At 49.5% G+C, this 26,550-nt stretch overlaps 1 protein-coding gene across 2 annotated transcripts; it reads right to left on the bottom strand.

Moving 5' to 3' along the window:
- Positions 1 to 3,613: 3,613 nt before the first annotated feature.
- On the bottom strand, positions 3,614 to 26,550 carry LOC144274340 (C-type lectin domain family 2 member D-like). 2 transcript variants are annotated; one of them, XM_077833097.1, is made up of 7 exons: positions 25,958 to 26,550; positions 16,909 to 17,331; positions 13,723 to 13,857; positions 11,250 to 11,437; positions 9,124 to 9,227; positions 8,011 to 8,171; positions 3,614 to 6,939 (listed from the first exon to the last, which is right to left on the bottom strand). In XM_077833097.1, the coding sequence occupies exons 2-6, from the start codon at positions 17,036 to 17,038 to the stop codon at positions 8,012 to 8,014; spliced, it is 717 nt and encodes a 238-aa protein (XP_077689223.1). In that variant the 5' UTR covers positions 17,039 to 17,331; positions 25,958 to 26,550; the 3' UTR covers positions 3,614 to 6,939; position 8,011. The 2 variants fall into 2 exon arrangements, with proteins under 2 accessions (XP_077689223.1, XP_077689224.1); XM_077833098.1 differs by lacking the exon at positions 25,958 to 26,550 and adding an exon at positions 16,523 to 16,592 and having other exon boundaries at positions 16,909 to 16,993.

Genomic DNA, 26,550 nt, shown 5'->3' with positions numbered 1-26,550 from the left:
AAAGCAGGACAACCCCAACTAAATCATCCCAGCCAGGGCTTTGTCAAGCCAGGCCTTAAAAACCTCTAAGGATGGAGATTCCACCACCTCTCTAGGTAACCCATTCCAGTGCTTCACCACCCTCCTGGTGAAATAGTGTTTCCTAATATCCAACCTAGAGCTCCCCCACTGCAACTTGAGACCATTGCTCCTTGTTCTGTCAGATCCATTCACTGTGCTTCTTGTTCTGTCAGATCCATTCACTTGTTCTTCAGGAGCTGGGTCTGATTTCATGAGGAGCTGGCTGCCCCCTGCGCATCGTGTGTGAACAGCACTCTTGGCTCTCAGGAACAGTTTGAAGATTAAAAGTTGTAAAGCCCCAATGTCACTTTTGGAGACCTACGTGCCATTTGGTCACCTCTCAAAGGCAGAGTTTTGAACATTCTTCCACCTGGCCCCACTTTCAGCCATAGCCTCTAATTCTGTGGGAGATTTAGGTGAAGAAGCACCGGTTTGTATTCCCACATCTGGTAGTTGCTTACCATTTATGCACCCAAATCTGAGCGCACAATAGTTCTTGTCACAGATTCACAGGGTCTGATCTATGCCCAGCCTGTAACCAGGCCCTTGGGCGTGTCCCCTTTAGTGGGCTGGTCCTGGCCCGTGGCCTCCAAGGCTCCAAAACTGGGCCTTCGGCACCAACGATCCCTGTCTCTCTCTGTGGCTCCCTGCAGTGAATCCAGACTCCTACAGGAGGCTTGTGTATACTGTACCCCTGCAGCACACACTGCTCCCAGTGAGTATTTGCAGCAACACTGGGCAGCCTTTTCAATACAAGGTAACAATTTATTAGTCACCTGCCTACAGAATCTGAAAGCCCTTAGGGCAGCAATGAGGGGCAAAGGTTAAGGCCTGGTCCCCAGTGGCCAAGCCAGTGCAATCAGCCAGCCGAGCTGATATGGGATCCACCTTTTCTCCATCTTCTTATGGGTCCCAAGTGCAAACTTCTGTCTCTTCAGAGTCCAGTCCTTCTCCGAGTCATCACTCTTTGCTCTCTAGCTGGGGCCTTTTTGCCGTTTCTCTTCCAAGAGGTAGCAGGGGACATCTCCTTTGTTTGAACATCATGGCCACTGGGGTTCCCATTGCCTTTCCAGATTCTCCATTGATCTGGGTTGGTTTCTACCAGTCCTTTAATGACCCCTTCATACCTCCCCAGACCACTGTGTGACGCAAACACCTCCTGTCTCTTAATCTTCCTCCAAGAGCAGTTTTAACCCTTTTGCACCCCCTGGGTAGTAATGTATACAGAAACTGAGGCACACATATCAAAAATATTACAGAAAATGCCCACTTTGTCTGGCATTCCCTCCCCCCTCACCCCAAATATCCTTGAATGTACATTTATGAGTGTGCTATGAGACCTCCCCTTGGAAAATCTGATCCTAAAATCTTTGCAGACACTGCTCTGGGAATCCACAGGATTCAGCAACTGCACTTGCTAGCCACTAAGAGTCACTCTCTGTCCATAAACTGCTCAGTCAGCCCCAGTTTTTCAGCTTTTCTGGCGGTGGGGGCAGGGCAGGGCAATGTCACTGACTCACGGGGTCTGTGCTGTGCCTGAACCTTCCATCAGTCTCCTGCTAGTAACTACTTTAGTGTCCTGGACCCCAAGGATCCCCACTGTTCTGCAACAGCCAGCCTGTAGCCTCAACGACCCTGAGACCGGGGCCAGAGCAACCCATTTGGCAAGCTGAACTGAGGTAGGGGCTGTTCAGACTTTCCCCTTCAGGGTGCAGTGCCCTCAGTGAGTATCTGCAGTGACCCCAGGCAGCCTTTTCAACATAAGGTACCAATTCATCAGTCACCTGCCATACAGAAGCTGAAAGGCTGTAGGCTAGCATCAAAGAGGTAGTCGTAGGCCAGAGAGCCAATGGGGAAGGTTCCCATGGGTTCACCATGCCCTGCTTCCCTGGGTTCCATCTTTGTTCTCTCCTTGTCCTGCTCTGACTCCAGCAGCAACCTCACCCCTTTGCTCTCCAGCCACAGCCAGGGTCAGCTGCCTCAGCTTCCCCTTCGGTAGATGTCATGCCCAGGCATTGAGGTTTACTTGTTCTGTAGGGTCTCCCATTCACCCATGTGTACTGGAAGCTAGACAGCCTTAGTGGGCTACCTGTCCCAAACACCACCTGCTTTCTCTGGCCCAGGGGAAGCATTTTAACCCCTTGCATGTATTGTTCATAAAAATAAATTCCCACTTTCATCACAGGGGGCTCAGGGGGTGGATGGGGGAGGAAAAAGGGTAGGGAGAGACCTTAGTGGCATGGAGAGTCAAGGAAGGCTCAGGGAAAGGGGTAGAGAAAGGAGGGAATCTTGACTGGAAGTGGGACTGGCTTTACCTGGGCCCTGGTGCCTGACTCAATTCCCTCCCTGTGGTTAAGGGACCCCACAGCCCTCCTCCTCAGGGCTGTGCTGCAATTCAAGCAGGCTTCCCCAGGCTCCATGCTAGTTCCTATTCCAGGAATCCTCTTTCGACTCATGACTCCCTTGCAATTCTCCCCTCACCCTCTTCCAGTCAGTTACCCTAACAGCTGGGTGTTATCATGTTAAGGAGGTAGCTAAGCTAGTCTTCTGCTTCTCTGAAACCTCTTCCCATAAAGAGCCATGTCTTCTGCTTCTCTGAAACCTCTTCCCTTAAAGAGCCATGTCTTCTGCTTCTCTGAAACCTCTTCCCTTAAAGAGCCATCTCATGGAGCAGGGTTTGCTAGACTCATTCCACCTCAGCCCCTCTTGGTTTGGCACCATTAACACTGGATTACCACCCCCCACATCCCCTCTCAGGCCTTAAGAACTGTGCGACAGACTCTTGCCTCTATCATACACATGGTGGATTGATTTAAATCACTTTGATTTTAAATTAACTATTTTAATCATGATTCAAATCAGCAATCAGGGACCCTTGATTTAAATAATCAATTTTAATTGTTTTGCATTTGTACTTTTTTATTTTGCTAAAGAAAGGTTAATTCGTTGGTTGATAACCATTAGTTCAAATGAGCATGTCTTTAAATACAGCCTGTACACTAAATTGGGTGCTTCTTTTTGCTAACCAGGGGGCTACACCATACCTATACACATTTATTTGAGCAATTACAGAGCTTACTGTACATTTATTCAGATTAATTTTTACATTTTTTTTATAACTAGATGAATCTTTTACTTGTGATTTATGTCAAGCTCTATTTGGATGGAAATTCGATTTAAAGTGCACAAAACCCAGCATTTTAATGTTTTATTTAATAAAACTAACTTACATGTGTTGGATACATTTTAAAAAAGTTTATCAAAACATTGTTTGCATTTAAAGCCGATTTATTAAACAAAGGCAGCAGTAGCTGCAGTTAGTGAATTAAACTGATTATTTCTGTCACCATGTACTTCAGGATTTAGAACTGGTAGATCTTGTCCACGTTTGGCCAGCTGGGAGAGGGCAGGGCAGCACTTGGAGCTACAGAAGATCAGGGAGAATCAGCAACGAGGTCCTTGAAGGAAGCTATAGGACAGTGATACTCAGACCCTCGGGGGTTCAGGAGCCAAATTAGGGATCAGCATTACCCAAAAGAGCCAGTCGTGTGAATTCATTTTCATTTACTATTTTATTTATATATATACACACACAATTCTCACAGCAAAATGACTGACCAAGTATTATTTTATCAACTACAATTGGTTAATAACATAGTAAAATCATCTGGATTGGTTAATAACTTAGCTTAGTTAATATTTAAATCACAGTGTTTTAGTATCAAGAGCTTCAGGAGACACATTAAAGAGCTGTAGGATGTTGATTCAGGATGTATACTACTGTAGGATGTTGATTCAGGAAAGGCTGAAGACAGGGGAGTGGCAGCAAGGTTTACCCGCTGATGTCTCCATGCTGGAGCCAGAGAGAGCTGAAGGTCAGGGGAACAGTGGTAGGGCCTATCTGCTGGCCTGCTAGAGATGAAAGGTAACAGAACAGGAGAAGTGCTGGATATATCTCAGGTGAGGATGAACTCCCGCGGGAGAGGCTGCTGGGAAGAGTGGGTTTGCACTCCAGCTGGGGTGGCTGACATGGCAGAAGGCCAGGAGAGGACCAAAGAAGACCCTTGGTGTGGTGAAAGACATTGATAGCCCAGATGTCATGGGATTTTAAGGACTATATGCACCGGGGGTGATAAATGGATTATGTTTTGGAACCTTGTTGTTGTGGAGTATTTGCACAAGGTTTTCATAATAAACTGATCCCAGGGATGGGATGGGTCTGATCAGGGTGGATACGCTATGACTTTAAAAATCAAATTTGGATTTTTTTTCAGATTTTTTTTATTTAAATTAGAACAAGCATATTTTTTACACATAAACCTGTGTTGAAGCCTAAACATGTCTCTTACAATAATTTAAGGAGTACTTGTGGAACCTTAGAGACTAACCAATTTATTTGAGCATAAGCTGTAGCTCACGAAAGCTTATGCTCAAATAAATTGGTTAGTCTTTAAGGTGCCACAAGTACTCCTCGTTCTTTTTGCGAATACAGACTAACACAGCTGCTACTCTGAAACCTAACAATAATTTAAGTTACTTATAAACTTAATCCTAAACAGGTCACATTTGCTGCCAAGTTTTAATGAAGGTCAGACCACTGAACTGCTGGAAATCATGAACTAAGCACCTGCAACCAGAGTTTGCTGAAGTGCTAAACCAGCTTTTGAAGGACAGTCGCCTCTTCTGCAGGTGTAGAGAGAATATTTTCTTCTTTTCAGTTTATTCAACAAGTTCAGTTCAGTGAATGGTTCATTCAAAGTTAAGAAACCTACTGGAGAGTTGGAAAACTAGTGTAACCCTTCTGCCCGTCAGAGTTGGCAGCAACAAGGGCCGGGTTCAATACCTAGGGGATCCATTCCAATAACACAATGCAAACCGGCTCGAGCCCCACCCAGTGACCTGGGACAAATATATACCACCCCCACTGGGCGCCTCCAAGAGGCAATACTTCCCCTCTTGCAAGCACATAGTCTGAGTGGAGCAAAAAGCCTTTTAATAACAGAGAGAAACAATGTGGCATTATGTTGGGGAAACACCACCAACAGGATTCATAATACAACCCATGAGCAAAAAAACCCACCCCAAGCAAATTGGGGCATGCCCTTTCCCTTTGGTTCTTGAGTCCAGCAACCCCAAATCACCCAAAGTCCCAAAAGTCCAATGACCCAAAACTCTCTGTCTCTGGTCAGGGCAGCCCCAGAGTTCGAAAGTTTATCTGCAGAGCTTTACCTCCCAACCTGGGTGGAGATGGGGGCGGGGTAAGAGGCACCTTACATGATCTGAAGCTGAGCGCCCCACAGCTCCATAGGCCTTCGCTCCGCTCCGCTCGCCGCCCCACGAACTGCTTCGCTCAGCTCCGCGGCCCACCAGCAGCTCCCGCCGTCCTATGAACTGCTCCACCAGCCTGTCCACAAGGCACTCCAGCCGTCCCACAAACTGCTCCACAATATATCTTCAGGCTCCCCCGCTACTTAACACAACACTCAGTGATTTCAGCTCTTAGTCAGTTCAGCTCTTTAGTGAATTCAGCTTGTAGTAGGGGAGCCTCAGTGCTGGTGCACTATTAGCCCAAAGTGAGCTCAGCAGCCTGTAACTAGACTTCTAATGAAATCAGAATTAGCTCTGATATTCCACAGTGGAGCAAGTGCAAATAGCATGTAAGGCCCTCACCAAGGGGCCCATGCCACCAAGTATTAATACTTATCCATAGCCTCTTTCAATTCACGGTTTTGGAACCCATGACCCTTGCCTAGCGAGTGCTACTTAGTCGATGGTGAGTCTCTTCATCATAACAAAAGGCCAAGTACAGTTCCAAGCACAGTTCCCATAATCAGGATAATAACAATTTATTCTTCCTGCCCCAATAACAGAGACACTGGGGATCCCACAGCAGCCAAAGTGACCATTTGGGCAGCTATGGCCTCATTCTAGGCGGGGTGGGTGTGCCTATGCAAATGAGATAGGCCCCTGAAGTTCTTTTCCACAACTTGCCACACCTCACCAGCAGATGTCAGGGTGGAGCTCATCCTGACACTGCTTACACTAGCTTTTCTGCTTTTTTCCCCCCTCTTCCAATGAGTGAATTACAACTAGGGAAGCCCTGCGGAGAGTCTGTAAGGAATAAAGACCCAGCCTCCTTCATCTTCAGGTAGTGGAAGGTGTCTCCCCAACAGAGCTTTTCCAAGCCTAGTTCCTAAGCCCTGGTCTACACTAGGAGTTGAGGTCGAATTTAGCAGTGTTAAATCGATTTAACCCATTGCAGCAAAGCCATCCACTATGACCTGCACATTTCCCAGGGTCACTACCCTTGATAGCAGCAGATCTTTGACTGCGTTGGCTACTTGCATCACAGCAGCCCACACAGTAGATTTGCCCACTCCAAATTGATTCCCAACTGACCGGTAGCTGTCTGGCGTTGCAAGCTTCCACAGAGCTATTGCCACTCTCTTCTCAACTGTGAGGGCTGCTCTCATCTTGGTATTCTTGCGCCTCAGGGCAGGGTAAAGCAAGTCACAAAGTTCCATGAAAGTGCCCTTACGCATGCGAAAGTTTCGCAGCCACTGGGAATCGTCCCAGACCTGCAACACTATGCGGTCCCACCAGTCTGTGCTTGTTTCCCGGGCCCAGAATCGGCATTCCACGGCATGAACCTGCCCCATTAGCACCATGATGCCTGCATTGCCAGGGCCCATGCTTTGAGAGAAGTTTGTATCCATGTCCTCATCACTCTCGTCACCGCACTGACGTTGCCTACTCGCACGGTATCGCTTTGCCAGGTTCTGGTGCTGCATATACTACTGGATAATGCGCGTGGTGTTCAATGTGCTCCTAATTGCCAAAGTGATCTGAGCGGGCTCCATGCTTGCCGTGGTGTGGTGTCTGCACAGAAAAAAGGGGCGGAACGATTGTCTGCCATTGCTCTGACGGAGGGAGGGGCAACTGACAACATGGCTTACGGGGTTGGCTTACAGGGAATTAAAATCAACAAAGGGGGTGGCTTTACATCAAGGAGAAACAAAAACAACTGTCACACAGAATGGCCCCCTCAAGGATTGAACTCAAAACCCTGGGTTTAGCAGGCCAATGCTCAATCCACTAAACTATCCCTCCCTCTGGTATTTCAGGCAGGACTTCACAGAGGGAGGGAGGGGGGAGCAAATGAATACAAAACAAATCTGGTCTATTTCTTGTTTTGATCCACTCCATCTATCTTTTACATCTTTGGCTACCAGCAGATGGTGCAGAAGGACTGCAAGCCATCCACATCTCCTGGCTGCTCACCATAAGATGGTGCAATAGGACTGCCTGCAGGACTAAAGAGAATGACCTGGTCGAGTCACTCCTAATTTAGTCCCTGCACCCATATCTGCCCAGGCGCTCCTGACCGACCTTACCGAGGCGGCCAGGAGCACCTCGGACATGATGAGGATGGTTTTCAGGCCTATTGTACCATCTGCTGCCACAAGGCAACGGGTTGCTGCTGTTGTGTAGCAATGCAGGACCGCGTCTGCCAGCACTCAGGAACATACGGTGACAGTGAGCTGAGCGGGCTCCATGCTTGCCGTGGTACGGTGTCTGCACAGGTAACTCAAGAAAAAAGGCGTGAAACGATTGTCTGCTGCTGCTTTCACGGAGGGAGGGAGGGAGGGAGGAAATGGGGGCCTGATGACATGTACCCAGAACCACCCGCGACAGTGTTTTTTGCCCCATCAGGCATTGGGATCTCAACCCAGAATTCCAATGGGCAGTGGAGACTGCGGGAACTGTGGGATAGCTCCCCACAGTGCAACACTCCGGAAGTCGACGCTTGCCTCGGTATTGTGGAAGCACTCCGCCGAGTTAATGCACTTAGAGCATTTTGTGTGGGGACACACACAATCGACTATATAAAAACGATTTCTAAAAAACCGACTTCTATAAATTCGACCTAATTTCATAGTGTAGACATACCCTAAGAGTCTGAAAGTTTTAACTCCATAGCATATTTCTTCCACATCGTATAGGAATCGGGTTTGCTGCAGATCCAGCGTCTCCATGTGCTGCACCGCGAGCTGCCGAACCAGTCCTCATCCATCAGAAAAGCACAGTTGCCCCCTCCTCTTATCGGAAACCTGCAACAGAGACACCAGGAGTGGGAGTCAGGGAGGGATGGGGCATTGCCCATCAGTCACAGACAGGGCTGCACCTACAGGCATCGGCCCCATTTCAGACTCCTCCCTGGCAGATGTAGGCAACAGGTAGTGGCTATTGCAGGGCAGGGAGAGGAGGAAGGGGGTGGGGCTGAAAGAAGAGAACTGGGCCTTCCAGAGAAGTCTTTATGCTGGTAGATATTTGCCCACTACTCAGCTTTGCCTGACTCTCTCACCTAGTTCCAACTTTCTCTTCAGTCCCATTCAGCCCAGAGGGGAGAGATTCCACAGGCCTCTCACATGGCAGCGAGCAGCAGCAGCTCTCTGCGGAGAAGAGTTTGATACGATCCTCCCCAGGCAGTTGTGGGACTGTCAGAGAGGCCGCGAGCCTGTTTCAAACCCCATGGGCTGTCAGGACAGACTGTTAGTACTGAAATGAGATTTCTCCCTACAACCTTCCCAAAGAGAGAAGCTCAAATTACCCCAACAGTGAAGGACCCTGTTCATCTCCACACACCACTCCTCAGAGCGGGATTAGGGAGTCTAACTTCCACCCGGACAGCCCAATGGGGAAGGGGGAGCTCTGGTTAGTGTCTCCTCCAGCAACCTCCCTTGTGCCCAGAACTGCGGTGCATTGTAAACTATGTGGGGCAGGGACCATCTTTCTGTTCCGTGATTGTACAGTGCCTAGCACAACAGGGCCCCGGTCTAGGGGTGCTACGTTACTACAAATTACAAACAATGACAACACTGCAGGGGGGACTCAAACGCTGCTGGAATATTGGTTTTAGTCCATGAAAACCAAATACTAATAAGAACCCAGACACATTCCCACACCCCCAAACAACCTTGGTTAAATATATTCATCTTTTGGCAGCATGCCAGGCACCCGTGACCTAACACAGAGAATGTTAGTGGAGGGAAAGGGACTCACCGCTGGTCGAATTCGGTGCCGTTGGGCCATCTCCAGGGCTGGCCTGGCTCCCTCTGGAGGCCAATCCAACGGTCGAGGAAATCCTTATAGAGTAGCAGGAAATCCTGAAAAATAAAACAAGCCAGATGATGTTTAGACCCCTGGCTGTGGTGCTCGCCTGCCCCTGTGGCTCTGTGTGGCCCCCAGTCAGAAGTTCTGGATGGGCCGCCTGTAGTTTGCCAGCTGAGAGCCCAGCCCCGATGACACAGCCCAGCCCGTGCCACAGGGAGCTTGAGAACAAGTCACAGTTTAACGAGCCAGCTGTGGGTCACAAAGACAGGACTGGGCAACAGCAACAGTCCTCCCCTCCCCCAGCCCCACCCTATGTTTGGAAGGGGTCAGAGCTGGCAAGGGAAGGGCCATCAGGAGGGCAGCTGGCAGCTCCCTCCTCTGACAGCAGCTTCAGCCGGTGAACCGATCACTGGCTGAGAATCCCAGTTTGTTGGACGTCCCATCAGACTGGGACCTGCTCAGCTGGGAGCCTGGGGACACGTGCAGGAGCTGGGGGGGTGTGCGTGCTCAGAGGCCATATTTACCCCCATCTATCTCCATCCCCACGTCCATGTTTACATGGACAGACCTGCCCCTGCCCTTCTACAGTCTGGGCAACTTTGGCTTTGCTGGCACCTCTGCCCTCCTTGCAAGGCTCCTTCCCAGCAGCTTTGCACTTAACGCCCCCCCCCCCCCCCGCCCACCCCAACGGGACAGGCAGGAACTGCTCTGAAGAAGGGAAGAGCTCACTCCCTGCACAGCCCAAGAGGGCTTCCCCTGGCACCCGTGGGGTCATTGGTGGTAGTGAGCGGGAGAGGCAGGTTCTTCTTTGAGTGCTTGCTCATGTCAATTCCAAGTAGGTGTGTGTGTTGTCAGAAGGTTTTTCCCCTAGGGGTACCCGTCGGGTCGGCTGTGGAGCCCCATGGAATCGTGCCCTCATGGCGGTGTATATAGGTCCCTGCCGACTTCTTCAGCTCCTTCTTACCACCAGTGACAGTCATTGGAGCAGCTCTTCTCTTGCTATGGCAAGCAATCCCCTAGTGGCCTTTTTTTGTTGTACCTGTAAATAGCTGAAAACTTAGCTTTTTACATGGAAAGGACGAAGCCATTTTGAAAGTCGACACAGCTCTTCCTTGCAACTGCTGAGCAGATGAGGAGGCTCCCCGGTGTGGTCCCAAAGGATCTCGACCTGGATCACGGCCGGCGGCAGGGCGTGCTACCACCCAGCAAAGATACCTGCCCCAGCACTAACAGCTCACGGGCTTCCTCGGCAGCGTTCCCGGCGAAGGTCCCCATTCAGGACATCTGCAGGGCAGTGACGACGTGGTCGTCGATCCACACCTGTACTTCGCACTACGCCATTACTCAGCAGGCTAGAGACAACGCAGCGTTCGGCAGGGCAGAGCTGCCGTCTGCGACTCGGTGAACTCCGACCCCTCCTCTTAGGAGATGCTTGGGAGTCGCCGACTTGGAGTCGACATGAGCAAGCACTCGAAGAAGAAAAAACGGTTACCTACCTTTCGTAACTGCTGTTCTTCGAGATGTTGCTCACGTTCACTCCAAGACCCACCCACCTACCCCTCTGTCGGAGTATCCGGCAAGAAGCAACTGAGGAGGCGGTGGGTCGGAAGGGACCTTTATACACTGCCATGAAGGCGCAACTCCGGGGGCTCGACCCGACGGGTACCGAGAGGGGAAAAACCTTCCGACGATCGTGCACACAGCGCGCACGCTTACTTGGAATTGACATGAGCAACACGTCTGGAAGATCAACAGCTACAAAGGGTAGGGACCTGTTTTTTCTCAACAGGCAGCCCGCTGGCCAGGAGCTGACCAGGCCAGCCCAGCACTACAGAGGGGGATCCTCCCATCTGGGGCTCTGGGAAAGAGGAGGGGCCCTGGGTGTGAGCAATCCCGTGATCCCTGACTGCAAACCCAGCTCTAGCCAGGGCTGGGATTCCGCTGCCAGAAATACTCTCAGGTTTCCTAGCGTGACAGGCAACGGGTCAATTTCTGGACCTCTGGGGCTGAGCCCAGCCCGATTCCAGCCCTGCCAAGCCCAGTCTGTTGGGATAAAGCATCTGCTGCTCTCTCACCTTTTCCTGCTCACTGTCGATCCCAGCCAGGGAGGCGTTGAGTGCAGAGCAATGGCTCTGGCTGTAGGTCCAGTTCCCTTCAGTCTCGGAGAAATAATAGCATTTCCCTCGGTACCCGATCCAGCCGTCCGGGCAGCAGGGCACCGCAGGGGGGCCTGGAGCAGCCAGAGGTGGTTTGGATTTTTCCACTGAAAGTGAGATAAGTAACACAGGGTCAGAGACTGTGTTCCCCTCAGCCTGATTCTGTATCTGAGTGAATGAGGGAAGAGAATCCCTTCAGATCCAAGCTTAAACCCCTGGTAGCCGTACCAAGGGAGGAACGAGACTATCTGGAACAAGAAATGGACGACCGCCTCCCCCCACATCTTCTTTAGTGGTTCAGTTTCTGGGGGTCACAATCATTGAAAGTGCAGCTGGCAAGCAACCCAGAGCAGAGTGCAGTAACACCGGAGTCACCAGGAAGGCATGGAGCAGGCAGGGAGGGGTAGGGTGACCATATTTCCCTATACTCAATACAGAACACCTGGTAAAATGACTCGTATTCAAGCGAGTTCAATGGCAATCCATCAGAACTATGCAGTACAACCATTTAAATTAACATCAAGTTGACTGAGCCCCTGTTAAAAAGAAATACTGTGTAGTTGGATTATTTTTCTTTACCTTCTTATCTTTAAGACTTTAGGGTTCACATGGGGGAGGGGTGACACACAGGCTGGAAATCGCTCCCCCACCCCACACACACTCTAGAGCTTAGCTGATGGGGGAGCAGCTTCCCCATGCCAGCGCTGTGCGGGGCTTTGGCACATGTAGGGCTCGGCCCCTCCTGGCCAGCACCCTGGGCCAGAGGGTCCTGGGCTTTCCCGGGCTGCCGGCCCAGCCAGAGGCAGTGGGGGAAGGAAGGAGCCTGCCCGCCAGGCTGTTGGTGAACTGAGCGCTCCGACCGGCTGGTTTTCTGCACAGCGCTGGGAGAGGGACGGGCCTTGCCGGGGGGAGGGGGGTATGGGGAAGCAGCAGGGCAAGGGGAGGGTGAAGGGGCAAAGCAGGAAGAGGGGGAGCATGTAAAGGGCCGATGGGTGGGCAGCAGAGGTGACATGTAACTTAACTGGACACCGTACTCATCAGCCACCACAGCTCGCAGCCAGCGCCGGCTGGCTGGAAACTGGACGGGGAGGGGGGCGGGGGGAGAGAGAAGCAAGGCCCTGCTGGCTGAGAGCCAGCATGCAGCAGGGGCTGTGCTGATGGACCAGCAAGGGGAGCTGACAGCCTCGTGCTCTGCATCTTCACCCCACCACCTCTCCCATCATTGGCCACTCCCCCACACCCCGCCACTCACCACTGGTGGGCGGGCGGCTGGCAAGTAGGGATCTGGCCAGCAGAAAGACCTGCCAGTACTGATGGGAAGGAGACAGAAAATATGGGACATTTTGCCCATTTTTAAGAAAAAGTCAGGACACCTGCAGGAGGGCTTAAATACGGGACTGTCCCTTTAAACACGGGACGTCTGGTCACCCTAGGTAGGGGGAATGTTACCTGTGGGTCGGCACAGAGCAATATTGACACCAGAGTTCAACACAATTACATGGGATGCTGGGTCTGCTAACTCAGGGATATCCTGCTACCCTAGCTGGCGGGCGACCCTTCCCAGGCTCTTTGCTTTAGAGATGCCTTGAGATGAAGATGGGATTCGAAGCACAACAGGGAACAAACCCAGGTGCTTCTTGGAGCAGCTAGTCTTGGAACCCACAAGAGGAGAGGGAATTCTTGATTTAGTCCTAAGTGGCGCAGAGGATCTGGTCCTAGAGGTGAATATAGCTGAACTGCTCGGCAATAGCACCTGGAACTGTATAAACAGCAGCCCTCAAATGGCACCGACTGGGCCGGTAAGTGTCTCTGGGGGACCTTCACGGCCGATTTCCTTCATTTGTGGGTTGAACCTCTCAGCCTCCAGGGCAGTTTTGATACTGAATGATAAGGCCTGAGTCAGCGACACAGGAGCACCCACCGGCCCTGAAGAGGGGGATGCAGAAAGGCCAGCCCGATAACGGCAGAGCGGCATGCTGCACACGGGATGTGCTGCTTAGCAAAGTGAGATGGCAGGTATAAAAGTCAACAATAAGGTCTGTCAATAATGTGCCCTTTTAGCGCTGCTGATCTTCCTGTTCCACGTGCACTTTATCCTGGACATGCAATGTATGTATGGGGAAGTGGGAAGCTCTGAGGTGTAGGAAGATTTAGCACTTTGAAAACGCCCCCACTTGATATCTCTGGGCATCGGTTTCCCCATCCAAAAAACAGAGATAGCAAGCTCTCTGTGCCTCCCAGAAGTCCAGATACTAAGGTGATGGGGGCTGCATAAGCCTTTAGACAAACTTCTTTCTCACCTGACTGCCGAAGCCAAAGGGGACAGGGAGGAGAGATTATGTGGCTGCAACAGCTCCAGGGGGAGCAGAGACTGTCTGGGACACGCACTTACCTCTTAAAAGTTCTGCTACAGTGGCAATAGCGATGATGCTGATCAACATAAAAACTATAACTGCAGCTAGGATGACAGCTGGGACTAGGACTTGATGGGAAGCCCATTTCCTGAGTGTGTGGTTAGAGCCAGGGCCTGAAAGAGACAAAGCCATGAGTGCTTCTGGGGAACAGACTCATTAACAGTACCAGGGTCTGAACTGCTGGGGAGCAAATCTCTGTTGTGATTCCCAGGGTGCTGCCCTTCCCCCTCTGGGTACAGACATTAACTACAGCCCCCAGTCAGAGGGCTCAACACAATGATAAACTCGCCCCGTCCCAAATGACCCCACACTTGCCCGACCAGCATGTGGTTAAATGGCTCCTACCAGAACGAGAGGATGGCCTAATACTTATTTAATCTCTCCCATTGCTCTTCCCACAGACTCTCACAGAGCTGCTACCCAGACTGGCTCTTGGCTTACAGTTGCCCAGAGAGGTGAGGGAGGGGAACATGTCTCACGCTCACCTTTACTCTGCCCCATGCTCAGACTTTGCCCTCTACCTGAAGGAATCCGCCTTCCCCCACCACACCCAGCTACTGAACCTGCCAACTCCAGCTGCACCCACCCCCACCCCACAGCCTGAGACTGGACACTCAACTCCTTCCCCACCCCTTAAGGGAAGCTCATGCAAAGTCTAGCTCGTGTCAGTGGTTTATGATTGAAATGTGACCATTGATATCACTGATATTGCCACTGTTAGATAATTGCAGCAAACCTTGTACAACATATGTCATGTCAGGTGTCAATGGAAAAGTTATGACTTGCTGAGTATGATTACCCTGTGCATTAACATATACCACCTTTGTATCTAAAGTTATGAATATTGACTTATGTACAAATATTTCAAATGGGTTTGCTCCTGGAGAAACACCTACAAGGTAGTTGATTTACATCCAGTCTGGTCAACACATTGTGAATAAGCTATTCAAGTTGGTGGCCCATTAAAGAAAACTTAACTTTTCTATTGCGTCATAGAAGCAGCTTGTCTCCCACCGGTGAGCCTTCCTGGGGACATTTTAGACAGAATTTGGGCAATGGCTGCTCCTGTGAGTCAGCAGAGCATGCATGAGCATGTGACTTGCTCATGTGACCCTGGACTCCATCTTGTGCCTGTACTTTTCCACAAACTGTGCTGGGGGCTTTGTTTTGGGACAGTGAAATTCCATCCACATGGGAGAAGATATAAAAGACCTTGGAAATATCTCCATTTTGTCTTCATTTCCTGCTTCATTTCTCTGGTCTGGATTTCTAACAAGGAAACTCTAAACATGGACTGATGACCCCCAACCTGTTTAGGTAATTTCCAGAGAGACTTTTGCAAACTTGCAGTTCCTTTCATCACTGCTACAAACCTGATCCAAGAACTTTGAAATAAGCATATGCATTCGATTTCGTTAACCACTTTATCTCTCTCCTTCTTTTCTCTTATAAATAAAACCTTTAGATATTAGATACTAAAGGATTGGCAACAGCGTGATTATTGGGTAAGATCTGAGCTATATATTGACTTGGGTATGTGAATGACCTTCTGAGATCAGAAGAACCCTTTGTTCGATGAAATTGGTTTTAAATAACCACGCATCATTACGTTTGGTGTTTTGGGTGGTAATATACGAACTGGAATGACTAAGAAACTGCTTTTCTGACTTCTTGTTAGCCAGTGTGGTGAGACACTGATATATCTAATGGTAGACTAACCACCAGTCTGGGGTGTGTCTGCCCTATTTCTCAGCAGTTTGTCCTGAATTTGGTATTCCTGGCTGTGACCCACTGAAGCACGGTGACACCCCTCCCTTAAGGGAAGCTCATGCAAAGTCTACGCGGTGTCAATGCTGTCTGAAGGCACCCTCAGCACAGACTGCAGCCACTGAGTCTGAGAAACAAGGGATTCGGTTTTTCCGTTTGCCACTACAATATAACCAGGTTCACACAATTCACCAAAAATGCTACCGGGAACCCCTGGGATGAGCAGTGCTGGGGAAGACCCACTGGATTTTCTAAGGCTCCTTCTCCAGCTTTCTCGAGTTCAGAGGTCCCCAAAGAATGGGGCAGGCCCCAGAGGGTGCAGAGGAACATTCAGGGTGGCACAGTGGGGGCTCAGGCCACCCAGCCCTGCTCTGCTGCTGCCCCTGCCCCCAGCCTCGGCCTCTCACCCGGCCCCACCCCCAGCTGCAGCCCTGGCTATGGCTCTGCTCGCGGCCCCGGTCCCAACCCCACCCCAAGCCTCAACCCCTGGCTGCAGCTCCACTCCCGACCGCTCCCCCAGCTCTGCCCCCAGCTTCGGGCCCCAACCGTGTGCTGAGCGTCTGAAGCAACCCCCGGACTCCCCACACTAAGGACTGATTTCTCTGGGCCCTGCTCCAGGCTTTAAACAACAGGGCGCCCCATCTCCTCTGGGACTCTCAGGAATTCCCAATTCTCCTTTTCTTCAAGAGGCGAGTTTCCTTTGAAATCTTTGTTTAACTTACATTCCCAGTTTGTTCTGATGGTAGTAACCATGAAACACCTGGACAGAGACCTCGGGGCAAGGAATCCAGGCAGCTGTCATGGGAGAGGAGACCTCTGAGTGCTAGGCATGCTGGGAGGTTCAGCTTCCTCCTACACAGCCACCTTTGCAGATCCCCTTCCCCGGAGCAGTCAGGGCCACCTTTCTGCAAGCACGCCCGCAGCACCGGCAGAGAAAGGTGAATGCACTGGCATGGCATACGCCCACAACATGAGTTATCTGCTGTCCCCAGACACCTGCTTGTTACTCACATAGATGCGGGGCCCTGGGTACGTGCACACAGCTGAGTCTGCCTATTGCTCTCCTGTTTCAAAGCCTGGCCTTTGGATAAAGAGAGAGAAATAGAAGGGAAGGGGGAAAATGAATGGACACCTGGGCCAGCATTTCAGACAGATGAACATCTCTCCCGCTTCAAAATTGTCTCTGAATCCACTACCAGGCCTCTTGGGTCCACCCAGGAACACAAAATACCAGCAGCGGGGGCGAGCTGGGTCCCTGGGCCATAGGAGCCCCTTGGGGTGATCAGCTTTCTGCTGCTCATGCACACGGGAGGTCGGACAATTGCAGCTGCCACTGAAAATGCAGCCATCTCATTCTCCCTGCCCATCCAAGCCCCTTGCAGGGAGGCTCCAATTACCTCTCTCCACACCTCCACTGCAGTTAACGTGCTCCTCGGTCTCTCCTCTCTCTTGGAGTCCCTGTGGTGCATGCTGGACTCCGAGCAGCTCAGTCTCACTGGCTGCAGCTCTCGGCGATTCAGGATCCATATATATTCAGTCACGCACCAGTTTAGTTTAAAGGCACGATGCTCAGCCAGTGAAAGCATGTGTGTGTTCCCATTTTAACCAGACTGATTACTATTTAGCTCCAAGTCCTCTAGGAAGAGGTTTAAGCTAAACTGAAACAAGAGTGTCCACACACACATGCTTGCACCAGTTCAACTGAAACGGTTCAAGTGTGGGTACACGTGGCAAAAGCAAAGTCAGTTCCGAACCGCAGCAAATTCTCAGCTCTGCCTCCACCTTCTCTGGTAGTTTTTCTGGACGAGTGGGAATCCATGCTGTAAAAGATTCATAGACTCTGAGACCAGAAGGGACCATTATGATCTGTACAACACAGTCCATAGAACATCCACAGATAATTTGTAGGGCGGATCTTTTAGAAAGACATCCACTCTTGTTTTTAAAATTGTCATTGGGTGCTATGAGAATCAAATCCCATCCCCTCAGCCCAAAGTGCTAGAGAGATTAGTCAGACCTGTTGCTACACCCACCACTGATATACAGCCACCTCTGGGTGGGGCTGGGGGGAAGGCAGGAGGCCCTTCTGCAGGTGTGTGAGAGTTGGCAACGGCAGAAGGTGAGAGCCCCTGACACTCCCAGAGGCCAGGTAATGAGGGACAGTGTAAAAGCCAGAATATGTTGGAATAGCCCCAGGACGGCATTTTAATATATAATTATTGTAAAAAAAGAGTAGATACTATCACAGACAGTTAGGAACAATATTTTGGTAATAAGAACAGACTAATAACACACTTATTAAAGTGCTCGGGCCCAGAACCTTGTTTTACCACCACAAAGGATCCGGAAGAGTCAGTTCTGAAGTGGCTTGGGCACAAAATGTACAAATATAGCACATTACTTCCAGGACAATATTTTAGCAATGAAAACTAATTAGTACCACACTGTCATTAACCTGTTCTGGCCCAAACCCCTTCTATGATTCTATGATAACAACAAGAACTTGGAACAGATGGTTTCAAAGTGATCCAGGGGAACCAAGTTACACATCCAGTGCATGACCTCAAGGACAATATTTTAACAGTGAGAATCGAGCAGTAGCAGACTGTCATTAACTCTTTCCAGCGCCAAACCATTTTTTAACAGTAAGAAGTGCCAGGAACAGTTGTTTCTGAAGTGGTCCAGGGGTTGAAATTTAGAAATATAGCACATTATCTCAAGGACAATATTTTAGCAATGAAAACCAATTAGTAGCACATGGTCATTAACCCATTTCAGCCCCGAAACATTTTTTTAACATAGATGAGGAAAATATTTTAGGAATGACAACTGATTAGTAGCACACTGTCATTAAGCCGTTCCAGACCAGAACCAATTTTTTAAAACCAATTAGGACCTGCAACACTCGATTCCAAAGTGTTACACTGGACCAAAAGGACACACATAATACAGCCAACTGAGAATAATGCTATAGTACACAAATCCTCTTCCAAAACCATCTTTAAATGCCTATTCCAGGCAATAAATACCTTTATGAGTAGATACAGCTGAAAAAAAAACAAAACGAACCAACCTTTCATTACCCATTTAATTCATGTATTATTGATCCAAAATATCCAGAACAGCATATTCACAAAGTGAAGGGAGAACAAAAAATAATGTGTAGGCCAATATAAACAGAGCCATGTTAAAGCAATGCACTAGACATCAAAACCCAGTCAAAATCAACTTTTAATACTGTACCCCCTTCTGTGCAATAAAACGTTAGATATTAACTATTATTATTTGTGGGAGTCTAAACCTACTTCTGCTTTTGTGGTTGTAATTCTTGTTTTCGTTGATAGTAGCAGGAGTAGTCGTTTATACAGCATTTCCATACAGCGTAGATCTGGAATACTTCACTGGTAGAACCATTTCAAATATTTGGTTGTTTTGTTTTTCAATGTAACAATCTAAATTGTAGGCCTAATCAAAGGCGCTGACTTTTCCCAGGACTGGAGTCCTCCGTCAGAGTGGAGCTTCTAGTTCTGACGACTGTCAGCAGGTCAGACCGACAGCCCTATGGACTATGGTCCTTGACAGCCACACAGTGGCTAGGTGGTTCCTCAGTGATCCTCCATGCTTCTGTGCACGTTATAGTGGAATAGGGGAAGTCTATGGAATAAAGGTGTTCAGGAGAGCTGGCAGTTTCTCAAGGAGTCAACATTAAAGGCATATCTGCCAACTACCCTAGGAAGAGGAGTGAGAGGCCAATATGGCTCTTTAATGACCTGAAAATTAACAAGGAATCCTACAAAAAGTGGAAACGTGGGGGGATTGCTAAGGAGAAGTACAAAAGAATAGCACAAGCATGTAGGGACAAAACCTGAAAGGCTAAGGCTAGATCTACAGTACCATTTATTGCGGTATAACCTATGTCCCATCAGCATAGAGCAGCTTCAGCTGACACACTGTAGAGTCATAGAATATCAGGGTTGGAAGGGACCTCAAGAGGTCATCTAGTCCAACCCCCCAACTGTAAGTCCAACTGTAGCGCTTCTAGTGTAGACAAACTCATAGGCACAAAATTACTTACACCTGGCAAGGGACATAATGGGCAATAAATACATTAGGAGCAAGAGAAAGTCCTCACACTCATCAACTGGAATTTCAGAGCAGAGAATACGTGGTTTTGGGCAGAATAATGCATAACTTTAAACTGCCTCCATAACTAACATGCGTATTAAATTGTCCCATTGTTTGAGATTCTAGCCTGCAAAAGGGGGCAGATGTGAAGCGGAGCCAGGCAGAACCTTCAGAATAGCTGCCAGAATAAACCAGTATATCAAACCTAGAGCAGTCGCTGGAAGGTTTTCAGCATACATTTTATTTCAAATTGAATTTCATAATTGTTGGATTAGGACCAGGACTGCAACTCCATGCAGCATGCAAAATGCCTTCACTATCCAAACATTATAAAACATTCACTGGACACAGAATATTCTTTAAATGGGGAAAGAGAGAGATGGAGAAGATTTGGAAACACAGCTAGCTGTCTCCTTAAGCAAAAAGGAGACTTAAATAAACACGGGAACTACAATCAATGTGAACAACACGAAACATTTATTACTAGAAAAAAAGTGTCCTTCAGCAAAGACATGTCATTCAGGCAGAAGCTCTGTCTGCAGCTCATCCTTTTGTGTAGATAATAGAGGGGTTTTCCAAACACTGAATGGTCAGTGCCAGAGCAGTACATAGAGCAGTGGTCCCCAAACTTTTCACATCATGCCCCCCGTTACCCCTGTCCACACACACACACCCTGAAGTTGGGGCTGGGAGCAGGGTCATGGCTTGGTTGGGGGGGACATGGGTAAGGGGGTGGTGAAGCTGGGGCCGCAGCTAGGAGCGCGTCTGGGGCCAGGAGAGGGGCCATGGCCGGGGGCCAAGGCTTGGGGTGGGGCTGGGAGCGGGGCTGGGATGGGGCTGGGATCGGAGTTGCAGCTGGGGGCTGAGGCTGGGGGCAGGGCTGGGGGCAGAGCAGGACTCCGTGGCACTCCCTCCCCACCCTCCGTGGGTGCTGGTCCCAGCTCTGCCATGCCCCCCGGGGGAGGCGCACCCTGCAGTTTGGCGACCATTGACTTAGAGAAACAGAAGCACCTTTCCTCATGCTCCAGAGTAATGTGGAAGGAAATGAAGATGTTACGAGGGTTAATACATGCACACAAAAATATGCACACTATCTGTCTCCATACTTGCATGACTCCATGTCATTAGTAATTGGATACGGGGGGGGGGGGGGGGGGGAGTTTTCCCCTTCTTAATTTTGAAACTCCCCAGGAAATATGTTTCTCAGTATTTCTGACTTCACTATTAAAATCTCCTGCAGGCTGAAACCTGGCATAGACACACATAGCCCAGGAGTAAATTTTATTTTACATTAAGATGTTTAAAAGCTATATTATTAAAGTGGTTGGAGACATTAATTTGGATGCTTTAGGTGATTCCTCTGTTGACTAAAACAATGAAAAAGTTCACCACTCTTTGGGACCATGACATTTTGCAGGATCTTAACTCTCTGGGTGAGTTATGCCCTCTTGGTATGAAAATAATATCCAGCTGTTTGTGTCAGTAACGTGATTCCAGCACAAAGCAGCTCCTTTTCATAGAATCGTTTGCCAAGGATTGGGAGTGGGGGAACCATACCAATCAGAATCCGGCTTGTTCTGGCAATTTAGGTGAGATTCAGTTGGAGGATTATTTAATAACTCCATAGCCCACTTCTGAGAGTACGTACGCTGAACTAAACATTCTCCAAAATTCATCTTTGAACTCAATATAGTTTGTACATGTTTTTTGCTGGTAACAATGTCACTAAAGCCCAGACGTAATTTGGCAGGCTCCACTGTGCATAAAGTCTTGGATTCTTAACAGCCATTTAGCACAAATAGCCGTTTCACTGCTGTTAATGTACAGTTAGGCCCCTTTGTTTTCAGTTTTTACAAAAAGTATTATTATTTTACAAAAAGTTTCAGCTTTTACAAAAAGTATTATTATTTTTTTCCGATTTTCACCCTACTTTTGTATAATTCAAATATATAAAAAAATAACTTCTTTTATTAGGAAAATATAATCCATGCATGAGATATGTGTATTACAATAGTACATTAGTCTGTGTGTATATGCAAAGCGGCCCACTGAAGTAAGCCTACGTATTAGTCTACAAGATACACACAATAGACAAACAGGCATGCATGCAAGCTCTGAAGTTTGTCCGCATCTGAACATATGAATCTCACGCCTACCACGTACACGTTTCAAGCTGTTGGCAGATAACAGTTTAAAGATCTGACACACTAAAATGGGAAGAAAATGAAAATCTGCATCAGAATACAGTTCAGAACACAAGGAAGTATTCAAAAGTTTTTAAAAAACAAAAACAGGAGAAAAGGATGAAGTTGAGTGTAAGCACCGATTATTAAATGTAAATATTTATGGGCTAATAGTTCTAAGTCTACATCAGTAAACTGTTTGTTCAAATGAAAAGTTTTACATGCGGATTAGAGATAAATTGTTTTAAACTCAGAGGTGGTAACGTTCTGAGTTCTGTTTTAGTTCTGCAGCAAACTACATTGAATTCCATTCATCAAAGCATTAATTTGCTGAATATTTTTCCCCTATCCTTCCGTCCACCAAAATAAACCCCAATATTTATCCCAAAAAATTATTAATAGATTTTTCCACTAATTTTCAGTCCTATTTTTGTTGTTGTAGTAATAGACACCGATACATTCCTGGGAAAAAATGAAATAATATAAAAAATGAAAAAGAAGGGCCCTATGTATAGTTAAGAATATTATGCCCTGAACGAGGATCACAGGCCTGTTTCAGCAGCCTTTTCTCAGGCAAAAGGCCTGATGATTTCAATCCCTGGGTCAGATTCTGCTTGCAGCTGCAGCAGGTGTAAGCACTGCGGATGGAGTTACTCCGGATTTCCATCAGTGTACCTGGCAGCACAAAGACTGAACTCAGGATGTGGTTAGCCTGAGGCCGGAAGAAGAGCCCAATCATCAGAGTGGGCCAGATTCTGATTTTAGTCACACTGATGTAAACCTGGAGTAGGTGTATGGACACCAGTGAATGAGATCAGAATCAGGTTGAAAAATCTATAATGGCGCCAGCTCGGACGTATCAGGTCTGCAGGAGAATGAGACGACATGCGACTGCTTATGCATTTGTTGTTGCTATTGTTGTCAGTACATGTAGCTGAATGTGGATGTGTTTGTGTGTGGAAGTAACTATCCCTTACTGTATGCACGTAGCTCCAAAAACGAGCATGCACACACACAGATGCAACTACACAACTTCAGTTAAGGATGTTTCTGTTTCCACTAATAACGGTTGCAGCTGGGTTTCAATCGTTATCATTTAAAACCAAATCATAGAATATCAGGGTTGGAAGGTGTCACGGAGTGTGGGGGAGTCCAGGCCCTGCACCCCTCCTCCTGGGATTCACTGGGACTCTCAGCCAGCCAGTAAAACAGAAGGTTTATTGGACACCAGGAACACAGTCTAAAACAGAGCTTGTGGGTTCAACCAGGACCCCTCAGTCAAGTCCTTCTGCGGGAGCAGGGAGCTTAGACCCCAGCCCTGGGGTTCCCTGCGTTCCTCCACCCAGCACCAAACTGAAACTAACCCACCCCCCTACCCCCCAGCAGGCTCTCTCCTGCAGCCTCTGTCCACATTCCCGGGCAGAGGTGTTATCTCCCCCTCCCGGCTCAGATTACAGGCTCTCAGGTCTCCCATCCCCAGGGCACATTCCCAGGTCATCACTCCCCCCTCCCTGCTGCATCACAGAAGGGACCTCAGGAGGTCATCTAGTCCAACCCCCTGCTCAAAGCAGGACCAACCCCAACTAAATCATCCCAGCCAGGGCTCTGTCAAGCCTGACCTTAAAAACTTCTAAGGAAGGAGATTCCACCACCTCCCTAGGTAATGCATTCCAGTGTTTCACCACCCTCCTAGTGAAATAATTTTTCCTAAACCTCCCCCACTGCAACATGTTGCAATCATGTTGACATTTCACATGTTTTGTCCATCAGCACAACAAGCATTTAAATCAGCTGGGATTGTTGCAAAGCTTCCCTTATCCCTGTGCTACCATTTAGATTTGTTGTGTTAACTACTTTTCTAGCGGATAAAACATGTTCATTTTGAAAAAAATATTGTTTTGCAAATAGTCCGCCAAGTGGACTGTATTCAAGACTTATGATTCAGAAAGTCCTCTAATACCAAAGGTATTTGATCATATTTGAAAAATAGCTGCCGAGTATGCAGGGTAGCTGTTTTTCATATTCTCTGTATTTTGTAGCACTGGTCAGAGATAAGCAACAAAGCATTAAGGGGTAAAGTTCAGCCAGGTGAGTGTGTGTTTGGGGTGGGGGGAAATTCAAAACCCTCTGCACCATTTACATGCACCCCATAGTGGGGCTGGGGCTGCTCAGGGAAATGAGGCAGTATAAAAGGCTGCAGTGGGAGTACGGGTTCATGATTTACACAATCCATTTTGGTCACCCGTGCCACTTCAGACCCGTGTGTTGAGAGTCCTTTTTGGCATTAAAACATGGTAGTTGGCCAGAACAGGTTAATACGAGTATGCTACCACTTGCTTCTCATTGCTAAACTATTGTCCTGAAGGTAACACGCTGTAGGTGTAAATATCATCCCCGGGATCTCTTCAGTTCTGGATCCGGTGTTTTAAAAAAAAGGTTCTGGGCCAGAATGGGTTAATGACAGTGTGCTAGTAATGGGTTCTGGTTGCTAAAATGTTGTCCTCAAGGTAACGTGCCATATGTATAAATTTCGTTCCCTGGGCCACTGTGTTTCTGGTTTTACGCCGTCCCAGGAAATGCTGGTATTGGAGATGGAGACATAGACACAGTATAGCTAGCCACCGCTCAACGCTGGCAAGATGCTCCCCCCCCAAGAAGCAGGAAACTGCCGTCCCAACCCCACTGGTGCTGAGCCCCAGGCCCTGCCCTGACAGTGACTGAGAGGCAGACCCCATAAGGGGGCGGGAAAGGCTCTGCCCTCCCAGTGACCGGGGAGGTGGGCAGTGACAGAAGGAAGCCCTACAGGAGGCAACAAGCTTTGGGGGTGCTGCCCTCACAGTGCCTGGGGGCAGCAGAGTGGGGGCTCGCATGTGCCACCTGACTGCAGTTCCCCACCCCTCTCTGCTTCTTCTGCAGCTCCCGGGAGAGGAGTTAGGGGATCCTGTCTGGGCCCAGGCTCCCCCCACCCTAAGCAGCAGCAGCGTGTCTTACTGGGGGTGCATGATCAGCAGCCTCCTGGGCTAGCAGCAGCAGCGAGAGACCTGAAACCGCCCTGAGCATAAATTTGATTTGTCTAATTCCTTCCGACAGCTGCCCAACACTTCAGAGATCCCATCTCTGGTCTCTTCCTCCCCAAATTCCTCTGTCATTTTATCACCCAGTTGGCATCCAGCTCACGGGGTTTGTGCCCAGCTGCTGCTTCCCCTCCACAACTGGCTCCTTCCTTTCAACCCCCTCACATCCAACCCCACCAGCTTCCCCTCTACACCCAGCCCCGTCCATTGATCTATCCACCTGCCTTAGGGTTTTATCTGGCTGACGGACACCAATATCTAGGCGCTTCCTACATAAAATCAATTGCAATAGCCAAGTCACCAGTAGACTCTCCCTTTATGGGGTCAGATCTCTGCTTGGGGGGATCGGGTTGTGTCCCCCCCCCCAGCATGCTCGGGCCCCCCTGCTGCTGCCAGCTGGAGTACTTAATGGCCCCCGCAATCAGGCGCCCAGCCAGGGTCCAGCCCCGCATCCCTGAGCGCCTTCTGCATTGGGGCCAGCCCTGCGGGTACTTTCCAATTCCTCACTCCCAGCCCTCTTGATTGATCACTTCTGCCGGCCCGAGGGGCCGTTTACACCAGCTTCCCGGCAATCACCTGATGCCTGAGTGTGCTCTGACTGGCTGCAGCCAGGGCAGGAGTCAAGATTAGCTCTTGCGTTTCTCCTCCCCGCCCCCCCCCCCACCAAAGTCAACAAAGTGACGTGTCCTTTCCCTTTTCTGCACCCCAGACCCCCCAGCCATGCCCCCCCCCACGCAATCTAAACTCAGTACAGGAGGGGGGCTCTGCCCTGGCAGGGACTGTGGGGCAAGGAGGGGGAGAGACCCAGCAGAGGGGCAGGAAGGGGGGGGGGCTCTGCCTTGGCAGGAACTGGGGGAGACCCACCGAGGGGGCAGAGACTGGGGGACAGTGGGAAGGGGTGGCCCCCACAGGGAGGGGGTCTCTGCCCTGGCAGTGCGGGGGGGGGGGGGGCGCAGAGAGAAGGGAGAGCCCGGGGCGGGGGGGGACAGCCCTGCAGGGGGTTGGTGGGGAAGAATTGGGGGCACCCTGCCCCAGTGCCACCATAAGCAGCAGTGGAAACTTACCGGCCTCGGTGGGTCCCTGTGGGCAGAGCCAAGTCCCAGGAAGCTGCATAAACAACTCCGGAAACAAACAAGATCTGCGCTGAGGAGCTCTGACCGCAGCTGCTGAAAACCACTGCAGCAAACCGGTAGAGTAGCAAGTGAACCTCCTTCCAGCGTCGCCCTCTCAGCACGAATATCCCCGTCCCCTTCCTGCTCCCCGTGACCCTGGGCTGAAATCCCCAGGCCCAAGGGAGATCACAGGGTTTGCTGGGGGTGCAGCATCGTTGTCAGCGCCAGCCAGATAGATTACATCTCACGAGGCCTTCATCTCCGCCCTTCCCCGCAGCTCAAAGGAGAGAAACTGAAACAAGAAACGAAAAACTCAACCCTCAGCCCCAAAACACTGACAACAAGTTTGTGGAAGAGTTTCGAGGCAATGGGGCCTGATAACCTGAGCCTTGATCTCAGGTGGGGCAGGGACTGTCTCTTGTTGTGTGTCTGTGCAGCGCCCTGCACAAATGAGCCCCTGATCTCAGCTGGGGCAGGGACTGTCTCTCCCTGCGTGTCTGGGCAGCGCCCGGCACAACGGGGCCTGATCTCAGCTGGGGCAGGGA

The sequence above is a fragment of the Eretmochelys imbricata genome, chromosome 14 (assembly GCF_965152235.1).
Source record: "Eretmochelys imbricata isolate rEreImb1 chromosome 14, rEreImb1.hap1, whole genome shotgun sequence".
Classification (NCBI taxonomy): domain Eukaryota; kingdom Metazoa; phylum Chordata; order Testudines; family Cheloniidae; genus Eretmochelys; species Eretmochelys imbricata.
The sequence above is the reverse complement of the archived record's forward strand: the minus strand, read 5'-3'. Positions and strand labels throughout refer to the sequence as shown.